General features: G+C 44.2%; 1 protein-coding gene across 5 annotated transcripts in view; it reads right to left on the bottom strand.

Annotated features, from left to right (window-relative positions):
* LOC134944371 (aldehyde oxidase 1-like) overlaps positions 1 to 24,424 on the bottom strand; it is a 267,367-nt gene that overhangs the window by 114,794 nt on the left and 128,149 nt on the right. For all 5 annotated transcript variants that reach the window (XM_063932949.1, XM_063932950.1, XM_063932951.1 and 2 more), the window contains 6 exons: positions 19,900 to 20,062; positions 17,848 to 17,934; positions 14,756 to 14,925; positions 13,344 to 13,461; positions 11,395 to 11,517; positions 6,964 to 7,060 (listed from right to left, as the gene is read on the bottom strand). In XM_063932949.1, the coding sequence (XP_063789019.1) occupies positions 6,964 to 7,060; positions 11,395 to 11,517; positions 13,344 to 13,461; positions 14,756 to 14,925; positions 17,848 to 17,934; positions 19,900 to 20,062 (758 nt within the window). The remainder of the gene's footprint in view (positions 1 to 6,963; positions 7,061 to 11,394; positions 11,518 to 13,343; positions 13,462 to 14,755; positions 14,926 to 17,847; positions 17,935 to 19,899; positions 20,063 to 24,424) is intronic.

Genomic DNA, 24,424 nt, shown 5'->3' with positions numbered 1-24,424 from the left:
GTGGTAGGTATATAATAATAAATAATACAATTCTGGTCGGACGGACTGCCTGCCGTGTGCCGACACAGAGGTAGCCACAGCCGTGAACTACCGCACTGTACACTGGTTGATAAAGAGATAGTAGTATACTCGTAACAATTAGGATGACACTATGACGGTATAAAGAATGAAAAAAAAACCACGGTTAGGTGGTAGGTATATAATAATAAATAATACAATTCTGGTCGGACGGACTGCCTGCCGTGTGCCGACACAGAGGTAGCCACAGCCGTGAACTACCGCACTGTACACTGGTTGATAAAGAGATAGTAGTATACTCGTAACAATTAGGATGACACTATGACGGTATAAAGAATGAAAAAAAAACCACGGTTAGGTGGTAGGTATATAATAATAAATAATACAATTCTGGTCGGACGGACTGCCTGCCGTGTGCCGACACAGAGGTAGCCACAGCCGTGAACTACCGCACTGTACACTGGTTGATAAAGAGATAGTAGTATACTCGTAACAATTAGGATGACACTATGACGGTATAAAGAATGAAAAAAAAACCACGGTTAGGTGGTAGGTATATAATAATAAATAATACAATTCTGGTCGGATGGACTGCCTGCCGTGTGCCGACACAGAGGTAGCCACAGCCGTGAACTACCGCACGGTACACTGGTTGATAAAGAGATAGTAGTATACTCGTAACAATTAGGATGACACTATGACGGTATAAAGAATGAAAAAAAAACCACGGTTAGGTGGTAGGTATATAATAATAAATAATACAATTCTGGTCGGACGGACTGCCTGCCGTGTGCCGACACAGAGGTAGCCACAGCCGTGAACTACCGCACTGTACTGTGTCTGCTGCTAATATAGACTGGTTGATATTTAAAGAGATATTAGTAGTATACAACAATACTATACTGGTGGTCAGGCACTGGTCACCACTCCTGCAGCAAAAGTGTGCACTGTTAATTAATATAATTGTACTCCTGGCTCCTGCTAACAACCTGCAGTGCTCCCCAGTCTCCCCCACAATTAATTATAAGCTTTTAATTTATACATTGATGACTGTGCAGCACACTGGGCTGAGCTGAGTGCACACAGACTGAGTCACACTGTGTGACTGACTGTGCTGTGTATCGTTTTTTTTTTCAGGCAGAGAACGGATATAGCAGAGAGAACTGAACGGATATATTATATTAAATAAAAGTTAACTAGCAACTGCACTGGTCACTGACTGTGGTAAACTAACTCTGTCTGCGACTCTGCACAATCTCTCTCTATCTAATCTATCTATCTCTATTCTAATGGAGAGGACGCCAGACACGTCCTCTCCCTATCAATCTCAATGCACGAGTGAAAATGGCGGCGACGCGCGGCTCCTTATATAGAATCCGAGTCTCGCGATAGAATCCGAGCCTCGCGAGAATCCGACAGCGTCATGATGACGTTCGGGCGCGCTCGGGTTAACCGAGCAAGGCGGGAAGATCCGAGTCGCTCGGACCCGTGGAAAAAAAAGTGAAGTTCGTGCGGGTTCGGATTCAAAGAAACCGAACCCGCTCATCTCTAGTAGAAAGTCGCTGCTTTCTGATTACAGAAATGCTCAGATATTCCTGCGAATCCACAATCCCTTCCCAGAGGAAAAAGAAATTGAGAAACCGTTGTTTGAGAATGTTTGTTCTCTTTCCCATACAAAGGAACAAACCACTTTCCAAGAAGACTGACGTTTTTGGGATTATGGAGACATAATGTTTTTGAATATAAATCCTAAAGCAGGTGGTGTATTAGAGCAAAAGATTGCAAGAGACCAGCCATGCAGTTTCTGAAATATTATGACAAAATGTTACTGTATTTCATAAGCACTCATTCCTAACTCTACTAAGTACTGTTTGGTATACTGTATCTGGCTTCTATGAGGTAGTTGTCCATTATTTAAGCTTTCATTGACCTTTTTGAAAGCGGTAGAAGTTATCGATTCTTTTTTTTTTTCCCCCTATTTTTAAATTTTCTCCTGCAGAGCCCAGTAAAATGTTGCATTGTTAAGTATTGACTTGTGCCTTCTGGGGGTCCACTTCTTCACCAAACCCAGCCAAATCTCATCCTAACCCTCTGTTCCACGTTCTCTATGTACCCCATCTGTGTCAACCCTGTCTACCCCTCCCCTTTAGATTGTAAACTCTCACGAGCAGGGCCCTCTTCCCTCATGTGCTTATCCTTTGTCTTACTTTAATAGTCTTCAACTGTACCACATCCAGCAGTCTTCTGCCACCTGATACTTATTCCAGTGTCATCTGCTGATGTAACTATGTTTATTTACCCTGTACTTGTCCTATACTGTCATCAACTGTAAATTGCTGTTTTCCTGTTTGATTATTTATGTACTCTGTAATTGGGCGCTGCCGAACCCTTGCGGCGCCATATAAATAAAGGATAATAATAATAATATAGGGTGTATAATCCCCAGGTGTATCTCACACATCGCTCAGGACAGTATATAGGGTGTATAATCCCCAGGTGTATCTCACACATCACACAGTACAGTATATAGGGTGTATAATCCCCAGGTGTATCTCACACATCGCTCAGTACACATTACAGGATGTATAATCACCAGGTGTATAACATACGTCGCACAGTACAGTATACATGGTACATAATTAATTACCAGGTGTATCTCACACATCACACAGTACAGTATATAGGGTGTATAATCCCCAGGTGTATCTCACACATCACACAGTAAGTATATAGGGTGTATAATCCCAAGGTGTATCTCACACATCGCTCAGTACAGTATACAGGGTGTATAATCACCAGGAGTATCACAAACGTTTCACAGTACAGTATACAGGATGTATAATCCCCAGGTGTATCTCACACATCGCTCAGTACAGATTACAGGATGTATAATCACCAGGTGTATAACACACGTCGCACAGTACAGTATACATACTGGTCACAACAATGCAGCAGATATTGAGCACTGATCAGGATACTAGAAGTGACACAGAGCTGCAAGATACAGCAATGGCCTACAGTACTGTACTATATGTATACTGCTGGTCACCAAAATGCTGCACTGTCCTACTATATACTGCTAACAATAATGCAGCACAGATATGGATAGTATACTTGACACAGAGCTGCAAAATACAGCAATGGCCTACTGTACTGTACTACTATAATTATATACTGGTGGTCCCCAGTCCCCACAATGCAGCACACTGAGCACAAATATTTGCAGCACACTGAGCACAGATTTCAGTGGCAGATCTTGCCACGGGCAAGCAGGACTTTTGCCCGGGGCGCCGCCCTCCGGAGGGCGCCGGCGCCATCCGGAAGGCGCCGGCGCCATCCGGAAGGCGCCGCACCATGGCAAGATCCGCCACTGTGCAGAGTGCCCCCCAGCAATGCCCCCGCGCTGTGCCTCCCCCCGCTACACGTCTAGTTTCCCTTCGTGGCGCTGGTCCCCCCCGCTGTGAAGGGAATCAGACGCTAAGCGTCTAGTTTCCCTTCATGGAGAGGACCTTTGCTGTGCGGTGCGCGAAGACGTCATCGCGCACCGCACAGCATTGTAGCACAGACGCTAGGGGTCATAATTGACTTCTAGTGCCTATGCTGTGCTATGGGGGAGACGTCATGACTGCCGTCTCTTCCATAGACCCGAGGAGAAGAGCGGCGCCGGGGGGAGGTCTGCAGGTCTGGAATCAGGAGCGGGGTATAGTAAGTATACTTTGTTTGTTTTTTTTCATTTCCTTTCAGCGGCGCTACAAACGGGGGCGTGACTGACCACGCCCCCACATTAAGCCACACCCCTAACTTTTGCCCGGGGCGCCACAAGGGCAAAAACCGGCCCTGACAGATATGGAGCGTTTTCAGGCAGAGAACGTAGATATTTGCAGCACACTGAGCACAGATATTTGCAGCACACTGAGCACAGATATTTGCAGCACACTGAGCACAGATATTTGCAGCACACTGAGCACAGATATTTGCAGCACACTGAGCACAGATATTTGCAGCACACTGAGCACAGATATTTGCAGCACACTGAGCACAGATATTTGCAGCACACTGAGCACAGATATTTGCAGCACACTGAGCACAGATTACGGAGCTTTTCAGGGAGAGAACGCAGCCACGTCCTCTCCGTTCAATCTCCAATGCACAAGTGAAAATGGCGGCGACGCACGGCTCTTTATATAGAATACGAATCTCGCGAGAGTCCGACAGCGGGATGATGACATTCGGGCGCGTTCGGGTTAACCGAGCAAGGTGGGAAGATCCGAGGCTGCCTCGGAACCGTGTAAAATAGGTGAAGTTCGCGGGGGAGTTCGGATCACGGAGAACCGAACCCGCTCATCTCTAGACAATTGCATAAGTTATGTGTTATTTTGGATATTAAAGTGTGTATTAAATTCATATTTTATGTATTGGCTGAAATTATCCTATGTTGGCTATTGGGTAGCGACACATTCAATACTCATTCAACGTATTTTTGTCTATCCACTTTAGTGGGGTAGGGTACCCCATTTGTGTATTGAAAGGCCAGCTTACACCCAAGTGAAGCGCTATAGGTATTCTGTCATCCAATTTATACCTACTCAGACCTACTTAGACCTACTCAGAAACTGCACAAACTATTTTTGTACCACTCGGCTGCACAGGCGTTCGCACACTTGCAAAGCGAAAATACACTCCCTGGTGGGCGGCGACTATGCAACTCAGCAATACAGACTTCCAAGCAGATTCAGCAAGGAGACACAAGTGGATTGTACCAGCTCTTTAACTAATATCCAAGGTTATTCCTCCTCACTTCACTACAAGTTATAAACGATTATGACCTCGGTCTCACAAATGTTTAATAAAGATATAAGGGCCATATATCATTGCTGTAAAAGTTAATATCGTACAAGTGATGGATGTAAACTCATAGTTTAGTTATTGATTGTTGTGGATTTTAACTAGTTACTAAATTAGTATCTGGTGGTAACAAGTCAGACTGTAGGGCATATAATGTGACAAAGCAGCATAAACTCACCGCCTCTTAATGCATCACCTTGGCATGGAGGGGGTTAATGTTTTTGTGGGAGGAACGTGAGGAAAAACGTTCAGGATCATGATTGGCTGGATGATGAATAGGGGCTGGTCTGACAGACATATAGCCTGCAGACCTAGGACATCCTGCCTCTTTCCAGTTTTCCTCGTGGACTGATAAGTACTACTGCTTGTCAGTAATTATTCCATATAACTTCTCTTAATCGCTCCTCTTTCTCCCTGCCTCTCCTTAGCTATAATATCTCTGTATTTCTTTTCCTACCCCTGTTCTACCTTTTTCTTTCAATCTTTCTCCTTTTTTCCTTCATTAGTTCATTTGTGATGGCCGCCAGACCCAGACGCAGCGCGGGCCTCCCTCCTCGGCTACTGGACTTAAATTAGTATCTGGTAGTAACAAGTCTGGGTGTTATACTGATTTATTTAAATGTTATTATCACTATTCGCATAAATTACAGCTGGATTGCAGAATAGTTCCAATTAATAAATAGACATTTTATTTTTATTTATTGAGTCAATTACTGAGTTGGGTTTGTGGGACTTCCTCCCTCTCTGCAGTGTGTGTGCAAAGTCTGGACAAAGCCCCAGAAATTTTGCCACAACAGTGAGCAAACCACGCCAGTCGATCCTCTAATACCCTTTGGGTGTTACAGTAGGTAGCCACTAAGTCGACGCTCACAATATTGACTCCAGAATGTCAACACGGTTAAAGTGTCATCATCATAAATGTCGACACCTGGAAAAAGTTGACATGGACAAAATATGGACATAAGAAATGCTGACATTGTTAAAATGTCAGCATTGAGGTTAGGCTTAGGGTTAAAGTGAGGCTTGCCTTAGACATTGTCTACATTCTGACCATGTTAACTGGAGACATTATGATCATGTCGACACGGTGAGTGTTGACAAAATACACCAATCCCGCAGAAATAGCTAAAGAGAAAGACACTGTCCCGGTACGCAATGCTACCCCAGCTGGGGATGCTCAGAGGAGGAGGAAGGGAGCAGGAACTGCAGGGAATGTGTCCGCTTTTCACTACACTTCACTCCATTTTACTGAAGCCCACTAGGGAGGAGACACTACTCTGTCTGTAGGACTGAACTTTGTCCAGGGCCCAGCAATCAATCAGCCACAGCCCTGTGACTGACAGTCCTCTTTCAGCCAGCCTATGCCTAGTGTTGCCATTTGAAGTTGCTGCAGTCATGATATCAGGTATGCAGATTCTATACTTCTGTACTGGTAAAGATGACGTTGTGTAGAGGCGCACTGTCAGTACTGTGTGTGACACGTATGTGCTGTCTGTTATACTGTCAGTACTGTGTGTGGCACGTATGTGCTGTCTGTTATATTGTCAGTAGTAGTACTGTGTGTGACATGTATGTGCTGTCTGTTATATTGTCACTACTGTGTGTGACACGTATGTGCTGTCTGTTATACTGTCAGTACTGTGGTTGACATGTATGTGCTGTCTGTTATACTGTCAGTACTGTGTGTGACACATATGTGCTGTCTGTTATACTGTCAGTGCTGTGTGTGACACATATGTGCTGTCTGTTATACTGTCAGTGCTGTGTGTGACACATATGTGCGGTCTGTTATATTGTCAGTAGTAGTACTGTGTGTGACATGTATGTGCTATCAGTTATATTGTCAGTACTGTGTGTGACATGTATGTGCTGTCTGTTATACTGTAGGTAGTGGTACTGTGTGACACGTATGTGCTGTCTGTTATACTGTCAGTACTGTGTGTGACACGTATGTGCTGTCTGTTATATTGTCAGTACTGTGTGTGACATGTATGTGCTGTCTGTTATACTGTAGGTACTGTGTGTGACACGTATGTGCTGTCTGTTATACTGCCAGTACTGTGTGTGACACGTATGTGCTGTCTGTTATACTGTCCTTACCTTCAAGAATCTGATCAGCCTTTTTAAAAGCTTCCTCTGCATTACCATGTACGATTTGTTTGGAAGGTTCAAAGAATGAGTTGTACTTGATGGCATCCTAAAATGAATAATTCACACTGTCAGTTAGGTTAGAGAAGATAATCATTTATGAAAAAAGAAATAAAAATAAAATAATTCAGGTATCTGCCCTTGTAGCATGTAATAAGAGTACCCCGGGCCCACAAAGAATATACTTTATGTTCCTTTGCATACCTTTTTTGTGAATACAATGGGGCATATGCAATTAGCTCAGTTTTTTCGCCTAGGTGAAAAAAACTGAGCTTTGACGCTATATTTAGGGCGAATGGAGATTCGCCCTATGCAATATTTTCACCCAGGCGAAAAATGTGACAGGGGCGGAAAACATGTGGATCAGCGAATCCACTTGTTTTCCGTCGAAAATGCGGGCCATTTTCACCGATTTTGAGGCATTTTTCGCCAATTCCTTTTCACTTAATAAAAGAAAGTGAAAAGGCAGTGGCGAAAATGCCTTCAAAACTGGCGAAAATGGCCCTAAATGAATACAAGTAGAGCGAATTCATTAGCTCCGAAATGTAATCGGAACTAATTACATACGCTCCTTTGTGTTATATTTTTGGAAGCACAGGCAACCTTATTTGTATCACATCCAAGCAGCATGAGGGATCTACTTATAAGTTAGTTAATACATAATGTTTCATGTCTATGTAATGTACCTGTAATGCACTAACCTGAACACTAGGTGGCGATGTAACATTATAGATGCAGTTATGCACCTTTCATGTCTACAGGGTGATTCAAAAGTCGCAGTACACCCTTTGGGCTAAAACACACTACCCGGCTTTTGCCGGCCGGGAAAAAGCCGGACGGCTTTTTCCCGTGCCGGCATTGTAGTTAACAGTGTGAGGGCTAGGGTCCCTTCACACTGCACGGCCCCGGCCCGGCTACCGAGTTGCAGCCGGGTCTCACCACTGGAAGGTCCGGCGGCCGGGCGGCCGCCGGGCCGTCTTTGCAGCCAGTGAACCGTGTGTGTGAAGGGGAGCTTTCACACACAACGGTTTTTTTCCAAGCCGTGTCTGATGCTGCGCATGCGCACAGCATTACACACGGCTCAAAGCCGTCCTGTGTGCGAGACCCTGCCGGTTTCTCCCGGATGGCAAAAAGCCGGACAAAGTTTGTCCGGCTTTTTGCCATCCGGGAGAAACCGGCCAATGTGTTACAGCCCTTTTGTTTCAAAAACTGTGCAGGGAATGGGAAAACTGAATACTCCAGTAAGATATGGGTGAGGTGGGCTATCTTTTAGGGTATGTACCGATCATGGGCGCCATCTTGAAATTGGCCATCTCGAATCTAAGTCAGTTTTTTAAAATAGAAAGGTGGTTGTGTAACATGTCAAACAACATCAGAATTTGCTGAATAGTTTATTGTTGCAAACAGATTTGAAATAGCAGCTATGGTTCAAAAATTACACTTTTTTTGTTGCAGGTAACTGAAGATATCTTTGACAAAAGAGGAGAGAATGGTGGTCCTTTTGGTGGTCATTTTGATGTCCAGAGAACAAAGTTTCCGTGTCACAGCTGCAGATTTTAACAACCGGCACCCAGAAAGACTAGTAGCACTTTTTGGACAACCACTCTGTGACTTGTCAGCCACAGTCCCAGTTTCTCGTAATTTGGAAATTAGGCACCTGACAATGTTACATGAAATTAGAGGTCGTTCTGGGTGCCGGTTGTCTTTCTGGCTGCAGGTAAGACATGGAAACGTCATTCTCCAGACATCAAAATTACCTCAATTCTCTCCTCTTTAGTCAAAGCCATCTTCGGTTACCTGCAACAACAAAAAAAGTGTTGTAACTTTTTAACCATAACTGCTATAAACTTTTCACCAAATTCTGATGTTGTTTGACATGTTACACTACCCCCTTTCCATTTGAAAAAACTGACTTAGATTCAAGATGGCCGATTTCAAGATGGCGCCCATGTTCAGTACATACCCTAGAAGATAGCCCACCTCACCCATACCTTACTGGAGTCAACCGGTATAATCAAACTCCTACTGTACAGCTGAGTGATGAATTTCCTACAGTATGTCCTGGAGCCAGCTGTGTGCATGCCTGAGCTTCCCCAATATTTGTTCTGACACTGTTCGTGTCTATACATACCATTTTTCAGTCATATGTAGGAGCACCCCCAAATAATTTTGAACAGTTGGCTCCATTGCAGTTAGGCCCGTGTCTAAGGGCGCCATTTACATTATATGCACAAGAATTAATATCAATATGTAAATTACAGCAGATTTAATGTACATACATCATACACCTTTCCTTATTGCACCACATGTTGTAAGACACCTGCCACAATTCACGTACTGGGCACTTTTTCCTCGACTTTGCATCTTATCTGGTATAGCTACCATAGGTGCAGGGAGTGCAGGTGCTATGGGGCCGAGCTGAGAGACGCCACCTTCCCTGTCACAGATACATGTGTTATATACAGGGTGTAGCTACCATAGGTGCAGGCAGTGCAGCTGCTATGGGGCCCAGAGCTGAGAGGGGCCACCTTCCCTGTCACAGTTACATGTGTTATATACAGGACAGTAGCTACCATAGGTGCAGGGAGTGCAGCTGCTATGAGGCCCACAGCTGAGAGGGGCCCACCTTCCCTGTCACAGTAACATGTGTTATAATATATACAGGGTGTAGCTACCATAGGTGCAGGTGCTATGGGGCCCAGAGCTGAGAGAGGCCACCTTCCCTGTCACAGTTACATGTGTTATATACAGGGGTGTAGCTACCATAAGTGCAGGTGCTATGGGGCCCAGAGCTGAGAGAGGCTCACCTTCCCTGTCACAGTTACATGTGTTATATACAGGGGTGTAGCTACCAAAAGTGCAGGGAGTGCAGGTGCTATGGGGCCCAGAGCTGAGAGAGGCCATTTTCCCTGTCACAGTTACATGTGTTATATACAGGGTGTAGCTACCATACTGTAGGTGCAGGGAGTGCAGCTGCTATGGGGCCCAGAGCTGAGAGGGGACACCCTCCCTATCACAGTTACATGTGTTATATACAAGGTGTAGCTACCATAGGTGCAGGGAGTGCAGCTGTTATGGGGCCCAGAGCTGAGAGGGGCCACCTTCCCTGTCACAGTTACATGTGTTATACACATTGTTTTCCATTGTGTTGTACAAAGGGGCCATTGCAAACTTTTGCCTTGGGTTCTGCAATACTTCTAGGTATGCCCCTTGACCTGCTCATTGTAAAGTGGTATAAAATGAACTGGAAGGCATCATAAAGTTACATAGTCTGAACTGGGGCACTGTAATGTGAATTGGGGGTACTGTGTGGCATAATGTGTACTGACAGTCCTACAATGTGGCATAACGTGAACTAGGGCATTACTATGGCTCATAAAATAAAGTAGGGCTCTACTATGGAGCATAACACAAACTAGGGCGCAACTATGGTTCAGAAATTGAGCTGGGACACTATTATGGGGCAGAAAATTAAACCTGCTGTGGTGAGGTCACACACTAGAAGCATTGGGTCAGTGACCCCTTTAAAATGTTGCTATGGCAGCCCCAAAAAGTTCTGCTGTTGACCATATGAGGACAACCTATTGACTGTCTATTTTCTGAAGATCTATTATAGCACACCCTATGTGGACACATCTATAATAAAGCTTTATAACATTTGGTCCAACTACGTTGTATTACATGATCTGGAACACTGCTTCTGTCTCTAGGTTGTGGTTTGAATTAGGTTACCCTGTTACTAGCTAGATGGGTTTTGGGTTCATCAAACATTCTCTATCATGGTACAATTTCATACTAAGCAGGAGATTTATCAAAACTTCTAAAGTGGAGAAGCTCCCATAGCAACCAATCAGATTCTAGGGCAGTACAGATGGTGTAGTGGTTAGCATTACTGCCTCACAGCACTGAGGTCATGGGTTCGATTCCCACTATGGCCCTAACTCTGTGGAGTTTGTATGTTCTCCCCGTGTGAATGTGTGTGCGTGTACATGTGGTAGGGAATATAGATTGTAAGCTCCACTGGGGTAGGGACTGATGTGAATGGGCAAATATTCTCTGGAAAGCGCTGCGGAATATGTGTGCGCTATATAAATAACTGATAATAAATAAAAAAATAATAAAATTCTAGCTACTGTTTGTCTAGTTCATTCTATAAAATGATAGCTAGAATCTGATTGGTTGTCAGGAGCAACACCTCCACTTGTCCCCTCCCAAGTCATGCGTCACAATTGGGTGGAGCTTGTCACTTAAGTGAAAAATGGATGAAATTAGACTGAAATGAAATGGATGAAATTATATTGCACCATCGCGATCAGGTGTAAGCCATCTTGCTTGCTGGCAGGACACCTTAGCAGCTGATAAAGCAAGTTTCCAGCACAGTACCTCCACACTGAGAATAAGCGGCTTCAGATCCTTATACTCTATCTTCACTTTCGTCACTGCTCTCCTAGCATGTTCCGGGGTGTCTGCGACGACCGCACAGATTATTTCTCCCACGCACACCACCTGCAAAATAAGTACACAATATGATAAGCAGAAACATAATGATTCTATTACAATTAGAGATGAGCGGTTTGGTCCCCCAGAAATCCCAATCCATCTCAATTTTGTGGATCCAAAATCCGGTCTGGATCTCTCGAGAAGATTCGGTCCGGACTGAGTCCAGGTTCAGATCCTCTTACGGTTCGGATTTCGGACTTTAGGGTTTTTGATTGTAAAAATGACATGATTTTAGCTGTTTTTTAAACTTTATCAATGATCAGCTATTTTTTCTATCGATTTTAAACTGAACCAAAAACTGAATCCGAACCAAAATATCGGAGGGTGGTTTTGCCAAAACCAAAAGACGCTGATAAATTAGAACCAAAAAGTAATGCAGGTTTCTAGTGTCACATACAAATATTTTAATAAACTGTCGTTGGGTAAATAAACCCAGTAAATGTGGTTATAGGCAGGACTCATTGATTTAACTGAAAATGGTAAATATTGTCATATCTTAATCAACTCATACAAAATCAGATTAATAACTGAAAGGATCTACAGCAGGGATGGGGAACCTCCGGCCCTCCAGCTGCTGTTAAACTATACATCCCAGCATGCCTTGCTACAGTTTTGCTATTTGGCATTGCTAAAGCTGTTGCAGGGCATTCTGGGATGTGTAGTTCAACAACAGCTGGAGAGCCGAAGGTTCCCCATCCCTGATCTACAGAATAGAGTAACCTACTAAGGTCTGTCCTATCTCCTCCATACATGTACATGGCTTGCCCCTCCAATAGCTCCCACTGCTAAGGCGAATCACGGGACAGACGCTAGCAAGAGACAAGGTCCCGTCGGGAGGTAAGTGCAGCCGTGGGAGGGAGGGGGCGGGACTTATAGTGCTGCGGGGGCAGGGCAGAGGAGCAGGCTGAAAGGATTGGCTGGTACAGTCAGGGTGTGGGAAAGAGAGGAGCAGCAGACAGAGTGGGGTGGGGCGGAACAGAGTGGGAGGCGGGATGAAGAGGAGCAGCATTCAGACTGACGGGTCACTTTACTAATTTATATAATAATCCTCTAAGGTCTGTCCTGTCTACTACATGCATATGCAGTGGGAGCCAGGGAATTCACCCCCATCCCCCTCCAATGGCTAGAGCGATGGGACCTGAATCAGAGAAGAGGAGGGGCTTATTCATCACAATCCACATTTTTAATGCAGATGTGTTAAATATTTTTCGCCTAAACTCGCATAACGTAACGCAATCCCAGTGCTTCCTGGTTCTAGTCACTGGTGGGTGACAGAGAGGCAGCCGGAAGGCTCCCTCTCCATACAGATTTGCAAATGAATAGACCATAAGGCACTATAGGTTACCGCCATGTGGAAATAGCGGTATTCTATTTGGACCAAAATCTGGAATGCTTCACATTCCGGATCTTGGTAAATGAAGCAGCTCCGCATCCCCTATGGAAACCTATGGGAGCTGTGGCTGCTGTCGGAAATGAAGGGACTGCAGCAAATATCCCATCCTTCCATAGTACATCTGGAGGGTCCTTAATACTTGCGGGTACCCCAGGGAAATATCCTGCAAATATTATTTGACAAATGGCCCTCATAGAACGCTTTGTACATCTATTTATTTACATTTCCCTCATAACATAGCAGATGGATGACCCCAGCTCTGACACATGGAACTAGTGATGTGCTAAACACAGGAGCAATATACAGTCCAACATTCTGCATTAATGATGTAAATAACACAGGCATTTTCTAATTATCTGTGTCCGAACTTCAATAAATCAAGTAAAACATATAACCCCCCCCCTCCCCACCCCCAATTACCAATTTCATTAACCCTTACCTCCTCCTCTGAAAACAAAGGACCCTGTCCTGAGATGTCATTCACACCAGGAACATCCTTTGCCCTAATGACATCAACCACACCAGGCTGCTTGAGAGCATCAGACGCATCTATTGACCTACAGGGAAGAAAGTGGGGACATTTCCCCAGATATACTGAGCGCAGTGCGGGGATATGCAGACGGTGACTACCTGCTGAAAATAAAGCTTAAAAAACAAGTATTGATGCAGGATGCAAGTCAGTTCCATTTCAGCATCACTGATTAATGACTTGTTTATGGCACACGTACATTTCTTTATTGTCTCTAACTCTGATTCCACCTTGCACCCTTTTACCTAACTCTGGGTGTCCCCCAAGGGTCTGTCCATGGCCCCCTCCCCTTCTCCTTTTACACCTTCTCCCTTGGAAACCTCATCAGCTTCTTCAGTCTCCAATACCGCCTCTCTCACACCTGTCATTTCCATCTGAGCAGTATCTCTTGGATCAGGTCCTCTCTCACCCCTGATGTCTCCCGTCCATGCACTCATCTTCTCCCAGCTCAGCTACTGTAACCTCTTCCTCTCTGGCCTATTCTGTTCACAACTTCACCTTCTGCCACCTCCCTCACTGGCTCCCTTCCCCTATCAGAAACCAGTTCACATGCCTCATCCTCACCAGAGCCGGCCTTAGGCATAGGCAACCTAGGCAAATGCCTAGGGCATTTGGTATGCTTAGGGGCACCAGCAGCTTCTGCTGAATAAAATGATATGTGGCATGCCTATATTCTGTGTGTGACTGCGGCTGTATCTGCATACGAAATGCTACGTTGTGTGTATTCCTGGAAATCACTGTAATGTAGCATTTCATATGCAGATACAGCCGCAGTCGCACACAGAATATAGGCATGCTGCATATCATTTTAATCAGCAGAAGCTTCTTGTGCATCCTAGCCACATAGTAATGCAAATAAGATGCATTTTCTCAAAGAAAAGGTGCCCAACGTTAGCAGAGCTGCCAGCTGACTCATGCCAGGCATCTCCTGCAGAACTAGCGGTGGTGCTTGGGGGCACCAGCCAAAATCTTGCCAAGGGCATCATATTGGTTATGGCCGGTTCTGATCCTCACATATAAAACCCCTCATCACTCCTCCCCCTCCTACATCTCCAATCTCATTTCACTCCACACCCCATGCCTTGCCCTATGCCGCCGATCACTACCTCACCTCCCCCCCTAGTGACCTCCTCTCCCGCCAGCCTACAATACTCCTCCCGCTCCGAATGACTGCTCGTCGGCTGCAGCGTTTTCCTTTCATGTATAACACTCGTTGAATTTTTTTTGCCACATTTACTTAATGAGATTTCCTCACAGTAATAAAATTGTATCTCTTGTAAGTAACTGGGCAGATCTGGAGCTGGCATTGCCACATTACTTACACAATCTTAGCATGGGCTTTTGTGCTGGTGACAAATGCTATGAAGAGCTCTTGGTCCACGGGTGGCATGTCATCCACGTACTTGGCTTCCCCAGTGGCCTGCGTGATGCCGGAACGGTGAATGATCGGACGTCTGACAGGATCCTTGGCGGGCTGGTTGGCATTAACCTCCTGTGTAAAATATCCAAAAATGTCTGAGCTATAAAACAGGAACACTGATAATGAGACAGTTATAGTAAATCGCAAGCTCATGTTTCTGACTTTTGTATTTTGGGGTTTTGCACATTTGCCAACATTTTGGACAAAGTTTCTGAATCAAATGGCCTGACAAAAAGCTCCCTGACTGTTTACTGTACCTTCATATAACCTACCCCACATCTGTAATGTGGATCTCTGTGACCCATATGCCACTGCTTTTATTGGGCACAGAACTCCATGGCGACTTCTAATAAGGATTGCATGACTCCAGATATAAACCTCCATGCAGTAGTTTCAGTAACATATTTGCCCACTGTAATAAAACCTTCCTGTCTCATCAAGCACAAAAAAGCTTTATTAACATTTGTTTTGATGGTTTAAAAACGACGCATTTGCTATTAGATATGATTTAAATTAAAAAAAGCCTCCATAATGTAATATTCCTTCTCGCATATGAACTGAAGGCAACTAAACATTCATTCTAAAACTCGCCCACATGACAAAACCGTAATACGAGGCATGAGTAATGAACACGGCGCTGTCCACTTCAGAGGTGAATTTGCAATCAGCCAATCAGAAGCGGCGAGCTTTAGCAATCTTCACCATGGTCACTGTGCAGCCCTCTGGCGCTCGCAAGTGATACAGCCGCTGACAGGAGTACCTGCGTTTGCCTCTGCCTAAGTTACAGAAACATGTGCTTCCTATACTCGCTCAATGGGGGTCATTCAGAGTTGATCGCTAGCTGCCGTTGTTCGCAGCGATCAGACTAAAAAACGGCTTTTCTGCGCATGCGTATGGGACGCAATGCGCACGCACGATGTACTTTCACAACAACTGATGCAGTTTCACACAAGGTCTAGCGACTCTTTTCAGTCGCACAGCTGGCCGCAGAGTGATTGACAGGAAGCGGGTGTTTCTGGGTGGTATCTGACCGTTTTCAGGGAGTGTGTGTAAAAACGCAGGCGTGTCAGAAACAAACGCAGGCATGCCTGGGAAACACTGGGCATGTTTGTGACGTCAAAACAGGAACTAAATAGTCTGCTGTAATCGCTAGCTAGGAGTAGGTCTGGAGCTACTCAGAAACTGCTCGAAAATATTTTGTAGCCGTTCTGCGATCCTTTTGTTCGCATTTCTGCTAAGCTAAGATACACTCCCAGGGGGCGGCGGCTTAGCGTTTGCACGGCTGCTAAAAGCAGCTAGCGAGCGATCAACTCGGAATGAGGGCCAGTGTTTGACAGGCAAGTCCTGCCTCTCTAATTGTAAGATGACGCAATGATTAGATCTATGGAGAAGACTGCATTGTGCAGAGACTCTGGAGCTTTGGATCCCCTGCAGTGCGACCAGCACAAGTGCGAGTTGAATTCTGCTGGGGCACAGGAACTTATGGAGCAATATGACATTCCAGCGGACATGGTAATAGAACGAGGCATTTCACATGATATCAAACTTCTGCAGTCCACAGAAGTATGGCAAAGAGCAACACATTCAGGGAAAGCCATATCTTAGGGGATTCATTAATGGCAAAAGTAGGAGAGGGGTCCGGAGAGCCTGAAACTCATAAGGCGGCTAAACCCTCGCCATCTGTATCATAATTATGCCACCTTATCGGCGAGGAGGTCGAAGATGAATGAATGAAGCCTAAAGTGTCCATTTCAAATGCAAAATTTATTTTCAGTTTGATTTTTTGAATACGGGGGCTATAGGGCTCCATCAGGACTGGGAGATTCCCACCTTATCAGCACTGGTTATATTTTGTAACCACAGCGGGGTAAACCGGTGAAGGGAAGTCAACGGGTTAATCACCACTGGTTAAGTAATGAAATCAGCCACTTCCTTCTAAAGTAGGGATGGCCATAGATGGATCTACCATTAATGGTGACATTGGTGGGCCATAGATGGATCTACCATTGATGGCGCCATTGGTGGTTTCCATTGATATCGGGTAAACCACTGATGGTTTACACCACCAATGGCAATCACTGAAGCGGCTCTAAGTGGGGAGCAGGACTTGGTGGGCCAATCAGGGAAAGAGGGTGGGGCTATGCAGGCCACGTGACTTCACACCATCCTCCCGGCACCCGGGAAACAGATAAACAAAAACATTGCCAGGCACTCTAAATCAATGGCGGGGAACCATCAGAAATCCCCCATACTGTAATGGCAAATTATCGATGGTTGCAGCCAACCCTATTCTAAGGTGGTTGCAGGACTGCAGATTTGTACCACCTGGAAGTATATGGCCATGGTGACTCATACAATACTTTCCATAGCATCTGTGTTGCACCTGCATGAAGCACTCCAAGCAATGTCAAACACTTAGAACCTATTTATGGCAATTAATAAATGGTGTTTATTTTATTGAAAAATTAGGTAAAGTTTCTAGAGGTGGGACATCGATGGAGGTCCTGGGTAATAGCCGTCCACACGATGCTGCCTCATAAGGCAACGAATCACACACGTTGCTGCATCATGAGGTTCCATCAATGTGACCTTCAGACTCCCTACAGCAGGAGCCGGTTCAGCTAGTGTGCATGCAGGAGCCTCAGCAGGATGGGCAATAACTGTTGGTGGTCATTGATATATTATAGGATAGTCACTCCAATGCTCTGTGGTGAGGTAATGTAGTACAGGCAGCGATACGTACTGTACCTTTGAGACTTGAAAGAGTGGAGCCTGCATGCTTTATTTCAACAAGAAGACAACCAAAAGAATCAGTTACCCGGGTGAAAGAAAGCCTAGGTTCACGCTTGCATACTAGTGGCGTGGCCTCATCCTCTATGATGCAGCCTACCGCACCCCGATGTGTATTCTCCCAATACTGGGAGGTTTGTGGATTACAAATAAAATATACAAGAATCATCACAAAATAACCGTTAATAAATACAGAAATCTTACCTGGAAGATCTGTAATGTTTTTGGAAATCTAGTCTCAAATTCTCGGATGGCACTGAGATATTCTGGGGCCTTGATATAAGTTGTCACCTAGAAACATTACAAAGTAAGAAATATTAATACAATAAACACAATACACGCAAACAGTCACTCTGAGGCACTATGGGGCCTATTTAGTAAAATATTGATAAATAGCTTTAAACCTAATATTCTTTATTGCCATTATTTGTGGTGATTTGGGATCCTGTTTTGGGGGCTGTGCATCCTAAAAGCTACACTTTCCCTACTGATGACAGCAGAAAAACGTTTATGACCTTAGGTAACACATGCGCACTGTGAGAGCCGGAGAGATACAAATGGCGTTAGTAACCTGGTAGCCTACATGGCAGCACCATCTACCTGTGGATTATCTCATACACCGATAATTTGTAGAGTAAGACTGCCATCTACTGTCCATCACATTTAGCAGCACTATGAAAGATTGCAGCACTAAGATCTTACTGTACATGTAGCAGTATTTGTGAAGGTTTCAATCTAATCAATATGGGTATGGGTCGTTGGGTCGACTCAACTTAGGTCGACAGTCATTAGGTCGACCATGGAAGGTCAACATGCATTAGGTCGACAGGGACAATAGGGCGACATGGTCATTAGGTCGACAGGTCAAAAGGTCGACATGGGGTTTTTGACTGTTTTTGGCATCATTTCCTTCGTAAAGTGACCGGGAACCCCAATTAGTGCACCGTGTCCACTCACACCGTGTTCCCTCATTCCAATCCTAGTCCACGTGGATCGTTAAGTATGAAAAAATCCCAAAATGAAAAAAAAAAAAAAACAATGTGAAAAACTCATGTCGACCTAATGACCATGTCGACCTATTGACCATGTCGACCTAATGCATGTCGAGCTTCAGTTGTCGACCTAATGACTGTCGACCTAAGTTGTGTCGACCTAACGACCGTATCCCAATCAATACATACAGATGTAGCCATGCTCATTCTGCCTGCGTCACGGCTGCAGGGGGACATGCACCGCACTGAGGCACGGGTGTGACGTAGTACCGCAGTTAGCATGCTGCACCCATGAGCCCCCCATGTTCTGTCACTGTAGGGGGGGTGCCCAGTGCTCTGGGAGCTGCTGGCCATGCCCCCAATCCCTCTCATGAATAGATGACGTGCGCATGCACACAGCATCTATTCACTGCTAAGCAGAGCTGTGAGTGAGGGGGGCCGCCTCCCAACTCCCCCCCTCCCCCTCACCGCAGAACACTGCACAAAAAACAGCAGGACATTGCCCCAAAATCAGGACAGTTGGGAGGTATGGAACCCAACCCAGGATCCAACTGGCCATGGGCTGATGGAATGTTGGCAGGGTGACCACTACACTGCAGGTTTCGTATCTGTTGTTCCACCAGCTTTGGCTGGGTCAAGCTTAGGGCTGGTTAGTGGAAAATCAGGGGACCCCACTGTCTTTATCCCCCTAAGCTTCAAGGCTAACTACTTTTACAAATTTTTGCTTTAAGAAAAATTAGAATCCCGCACAGATGTTAGATCTCAAGCACACACCTGTCTGAGGCAGGTTATTTATTTGGACGGGTTTGGGCTTTGGTTTGCGGTAGGTTCTAAACCTGCCCTAAAGTAAATCTGGGTTTTACTTTTACTATAATGCTAATAAAAAGAGATTGGGGGGAATTCAATTAAAGCGCTGCTGAATAGCACCGGAAATGAGTGGCCAGAGCTATTCAATTAGCTACATTGTGCGCAACACTTAAATTGGGAGATGCAGGTTACCACGTCTAAAGACTGCTGTTCAGTCATGGTAAACGGCATTCACCGACTTCAGTGACAATGTGATGCTGTTAGTGTGGGCAATAAGCCGCAACTCACATCATGACACTAGTTTTGTTGGATTTCGGCTCGTTCCTCAGGAGGGTGTCACGAGTTTAATTGAATAGCTCCAGGCACTCATTCCTGGCGCTATATAAAGGTGCCAATATTATCATCTTCATCTTCTCACTGCATTAAGTATAGTTTGTACATACAATATATGACTTACAGGCTTATTCAGGCTCTGCAGGACCTGCAGGTAGAATTTGAAGAGAAAACTGACGATCAGAGACCTCCTGTATTCCACCTTTCCCTCTGGAGCTGAGGCTGGGAGAGATATTTCACTTAGGACGTGTCTGCAGGCTTCCCCCAGCATTTCATCATTCCAGTGCCTGCCAGGAGAAAACACACAGGGCTGTATCTGAGACGCACTTTATGTCAATATCTGAGCAATTATTTTTACTGTACAGGCAGTATATTTACTAAAATTTGATTTTGGAAGGGGCTTTATGAATCTTCCAAATCGATTGAAATCGATTGAATTTTACATTATTCACTAAAAATCAATTTTGCCCTTGATTTTAAAATCGAATTCGATGTTAATTCATGTTTAGAAGGGGTTTAGAATTGAATCTATGAAATCCCTTCCTAGATCGAACCTCAAATCCCCACTGACATCCCCAGCATAACAGAATGTAAAATCTAATAGAACACCCTTACCCTATTGGTCCAAATTTATCACATGCTCACTAATTAAATGGGAAATATACTCATTACATTGATTTATACATGAAAATATTTGTAAAAATGTGTTATTCATTTTTGCACGATTATGCAATAGACGGCAGCTGAGCAAAAAGACAAATTTTGCAAATATTGATTACAAATAGAGATGTGCACCGGACATTTTTCAGGTTTTGTGTTTTGGTTTTTTTTGGATTCGGTTCAGCGGCCGTGTTTTGGATTCGGACGTGTTTTGGCAAAACCTCCCTGAAAAATTTTTGTCGGATTCGGGTGCGTTTTGGATTCGGGTGGTTTTTTTTCAAAACCCCCTCAAAAACAGCTTAAATCATAGAATTTGGGGGTAATTTTGATCCCATAGTATTATTAACCTCAATAACCATAATTTGCACTCATTTCCAGTCTATTCTGAACACCTCACACCTCACAATATTATTTTTAGTCCTAAAATTTGCAACAAGGTCGCTGGATGGCTAAGCTAAGTGACCCAAGTGGCCGGCACAAACACCTAGCCCATCTAGGAGTGGCATTGCAGTGTCAGACAGGATGGCACTTAAAAAAATAGTCCCCAAACAGCACATGATGCAAAGAAAAAAAAGAGGTGCACCAAGGTCGCTGGATGGCGGTCACTGGATGGCTAAGCTAAGCGACCCAAGTGGCTGACACAAACACCTGGCCCATCTAGGAGTGGCATTGCAGTGTCAGACAGGATGGCACTTAAAAAAATAGTCCCCAAACAGCACATGATGCAAAGAAAAAAAGAGGTGCACCGAGGTCGCTGGATGGCTAAGCTAAGCGACCCAAGTGGCTGACACAAACACCTGGCCCATCTAGGAGTGGCACTGCAGTGTCAGACAGGATGGCACTTAAAAAAATTGTCCCCAAACAGCACATGATGCAAAGAAAAGAGAAAAAGAGGTGCACTGTGGTCGCTGGATGGCTAAGCCAAGCGACACAAACACCTCAATATCACAGGAATTATTCGTTCTAATCAATGGTATTATTGGTCCAAATCACTGGAAGAAAATGACAAAATCACTGGAATTATTTGTTCTAATCAATGGTATTATTGGTCCAAATCACTGGAAGAAAATGACAAAATCACAGGAATTATTCGTTCTAATCAATGGTATTATTGGTCCAAATCACTGGAAGAAAATGACAAAATCACTGGAATTATTCGTAAACATTCGTAGAAAGTCGCTGCTTTCTGATTACAGAAATGCTCAGATATTCCTGCGAATCCACAATCCCTTCCCAGAGGAAAAAGAAATTGAGAAACCGTTGTTTGAGAACGTTTGTTCTCTTTCCCTTACAAAGGAACAAACCACTTTCCAAGGAGACTGACGTTTTTGGGATTATGGAGACATAATGTTTTTGAATATAAATCCTAAAGCAGGTGGTGTATTAGAGCAAAAGAGTGCAAGAGACCAGCCATGCAGTTTCTGAAATATTATGACAAAATGTTACTGTATTTCATAAGCACTCATTCCTAACTCTGCTAAGTACTGTTTGGTATACTGTATCTGGCTTCCATGAGGTAGTTGTCCATTATTTCAGCTTTCATTGACCTTTTTGAAAGCGGTAGAAGTTATCGATTCTTTTTCCCCCCCCCCCCCCCCCCTATTTTTAATTTTCTCCTGCATAGCCCAGTAAAATGTTGCAATGTTAAGTATTGACTTGTGCCTTCTGGGTGTCCACTTCTTCTCCAAACCCAGCCAAATCTCATCCTAACCCTCTGTTCCACGTTCTCTATGTACCCCATTTGTGTCACCCATGTCTGTCTACCCTTCCCCTTTAGATTGTAAGCCCTCACGAGCAGGGCCCTCTTCCCTCATGTGCTTATCCTTTGTCTTACTTTAATAATCTTCAACTGTACCACATCCAGCAGTCTTCTGCCACCTGATACTTATTCCAGTGTCATCTGCTGATGTAACTATGTTTATTTACCCTGTACTTGTCATATACTGTCATCAACTGTAAGTTGCTGTTTTCCTGTTTGATTATTTATGTACTCTGTAATTGGGCGCTGCGGAACCCTTGTGGTGCCATATAAATAAAGGATAATAATAATAATATAGGGTGTATAATCCCCAGGTGTATCTCACACATCGCTCAGTACAGATTACAGGATGTATAAAATCACCAGGTGTATAACACACGTCGCACAGTACAGTATACATACTGGTCACAATAATGCAGCACAGAGATAGTATACTTGACACAGAGCTGCAAGATACACAGCAATGGCCTACTGTACTGTACTCTATATGTATACTGCTGGTCACCAAAATGCTGCACTGTCCTACTATTTACTGCTCACAATAATGCAGCACAGAGATAGTATACTTGACACAGAGCTGCAAGATACACAGCAATGGCCTACTGTACTCTAATATATATGTATACTGCTGGTCACCAAAATGCTGCACTGTCCTACTATATACTGGTCACAGTAATGCAGCACAGAGATAGTATACTTGACACAGAGCTGCAAGATACACAGCAATGGCCTACTGTACTGTACTATATGTATACTGCTGGTCACCAAAATGCTGCACTGTCCTACTATATACTGCTCACAATAATGCAGCACCGAATAATATACTTGACACAGAGCTGCAAGATACAGAGCAATGGCCTACTGTACTGTACTACTATAATGCTGGTGGACCCCAGTCCCCACAATGCAGCACACTGAGCACAGATATTTGCAGCACACTGAGCACAGATATGGAGCGTTTCCAGGCAGAGAACGTATATATTTTCAGCACACTGAGCACAGATATTTGCAGCACACTGAGCACAGATTACAGAGCTTTTCAGGGAGAGAATGCAGCCACGTCCTCTCCATTCAATCTCCAATGCACAAGTGGAAAATGGCGGCGATGCGCGGCTCTTTATATAGAATATGAATCTCGCGAGAATCTGACAGCGGGATGATGACGTTCGGCTGCGTTCGGGTTAACCGAGCAAGGCTGGAAGGTCCGAGGCTGCCTCGGACCCGTGTAAAATAGGTGAAGTTTGGGGGGTTCGGATCTCGACGAACCGTACCCGCTCATCTCTAATTACAAATATGCAATTTGTAAAAAATATTACTGGAATCAAACAATGATGCATTCTGCCAAGGATTGGGTGGCTATATGTGTCTCTAGATTATTTAAAAAAAATTAACACCTACTGCTATCTTGCACAACAACCATCCCTCTGCAATTTGTCCAACAAGATTTTAGACAGACAGGGATGAGTTGGTGAGAATGTAAGGATCATGGGCAGAATCTGGATAGGCACTTACTTCATTCTTGTGTTTTGCTAATTTCATCATAATTTACTGTCAATTTGCAAATATTGTGCTCTGGTGCTATCTTTTGCATATTTTATTTTTTTCCCTAAAAGTCTAAATATGTGCTCTACTCAACTCACAAAGCTGTTTTTTTCATAGTTTTTTTTTCAGTCAGGTGGTATTTTGCATGGTATAGGTAGGTGCACCACATACCATGGTCTTGTGCATCCATTTTTGCTACTTTCACAGTTACCTGTGTGTTTTTGGGTACTTGAAAAGTCATCACTATCGTTTTCCTATCTTTAGAAAGGCTTAGAAGCCAAAATCGAATGTTTAGGATCATTCTAAACATTTGGAAATGTGAGATTCGATTTGAGGTTTGATTTGGAGGTCCATTTCAATCGAACTTTAGTAAATAAGGGCATTTCACGTTGTTCTATGGGAAAACATTGATGTTTTTAGAAATTCGATTTCTATTGGGAGATGAGTTGAATCTGCCCATAGAATCAATTTGACATTCGATTTGGACTTTAATAAATCTGTTCAACCCAAATGGAATGAAAATCGAATTGAAACAGAATCCCAAATCCCTTGAATCACCAAAATCGAACTTTAGTAAATTTTGGCCCATGCACAACTCATGCATCCCAACTGAGGTTGTTCGGGGCAGCTGTAGCGATTTTAGACGCACGCAGAAGTGTATTGAAAAAGCATTTGGCGATCCTCGGCT

This window comes from Pseudophryne corroboree, chromosome 7, assembly GCF_028390025.1.
Source record: "Pseudophryne corroboree isolate aPseCor3 chromosome 7, aPseCor3.hap2, whole genome shotgun sequence".
NCBI classification, from domain to species: domain Eukaryota; kingdom Metazoa; phylum Chordata; class Amphibia; order Anura; family Myobatrachidae; genus Pseudophryne; species Pseudophryne corroboree.
Note: the sequence above shows the minus strand (reverse complement) of the source record. Positions and strands in the feature narration are given on the sequence as shown.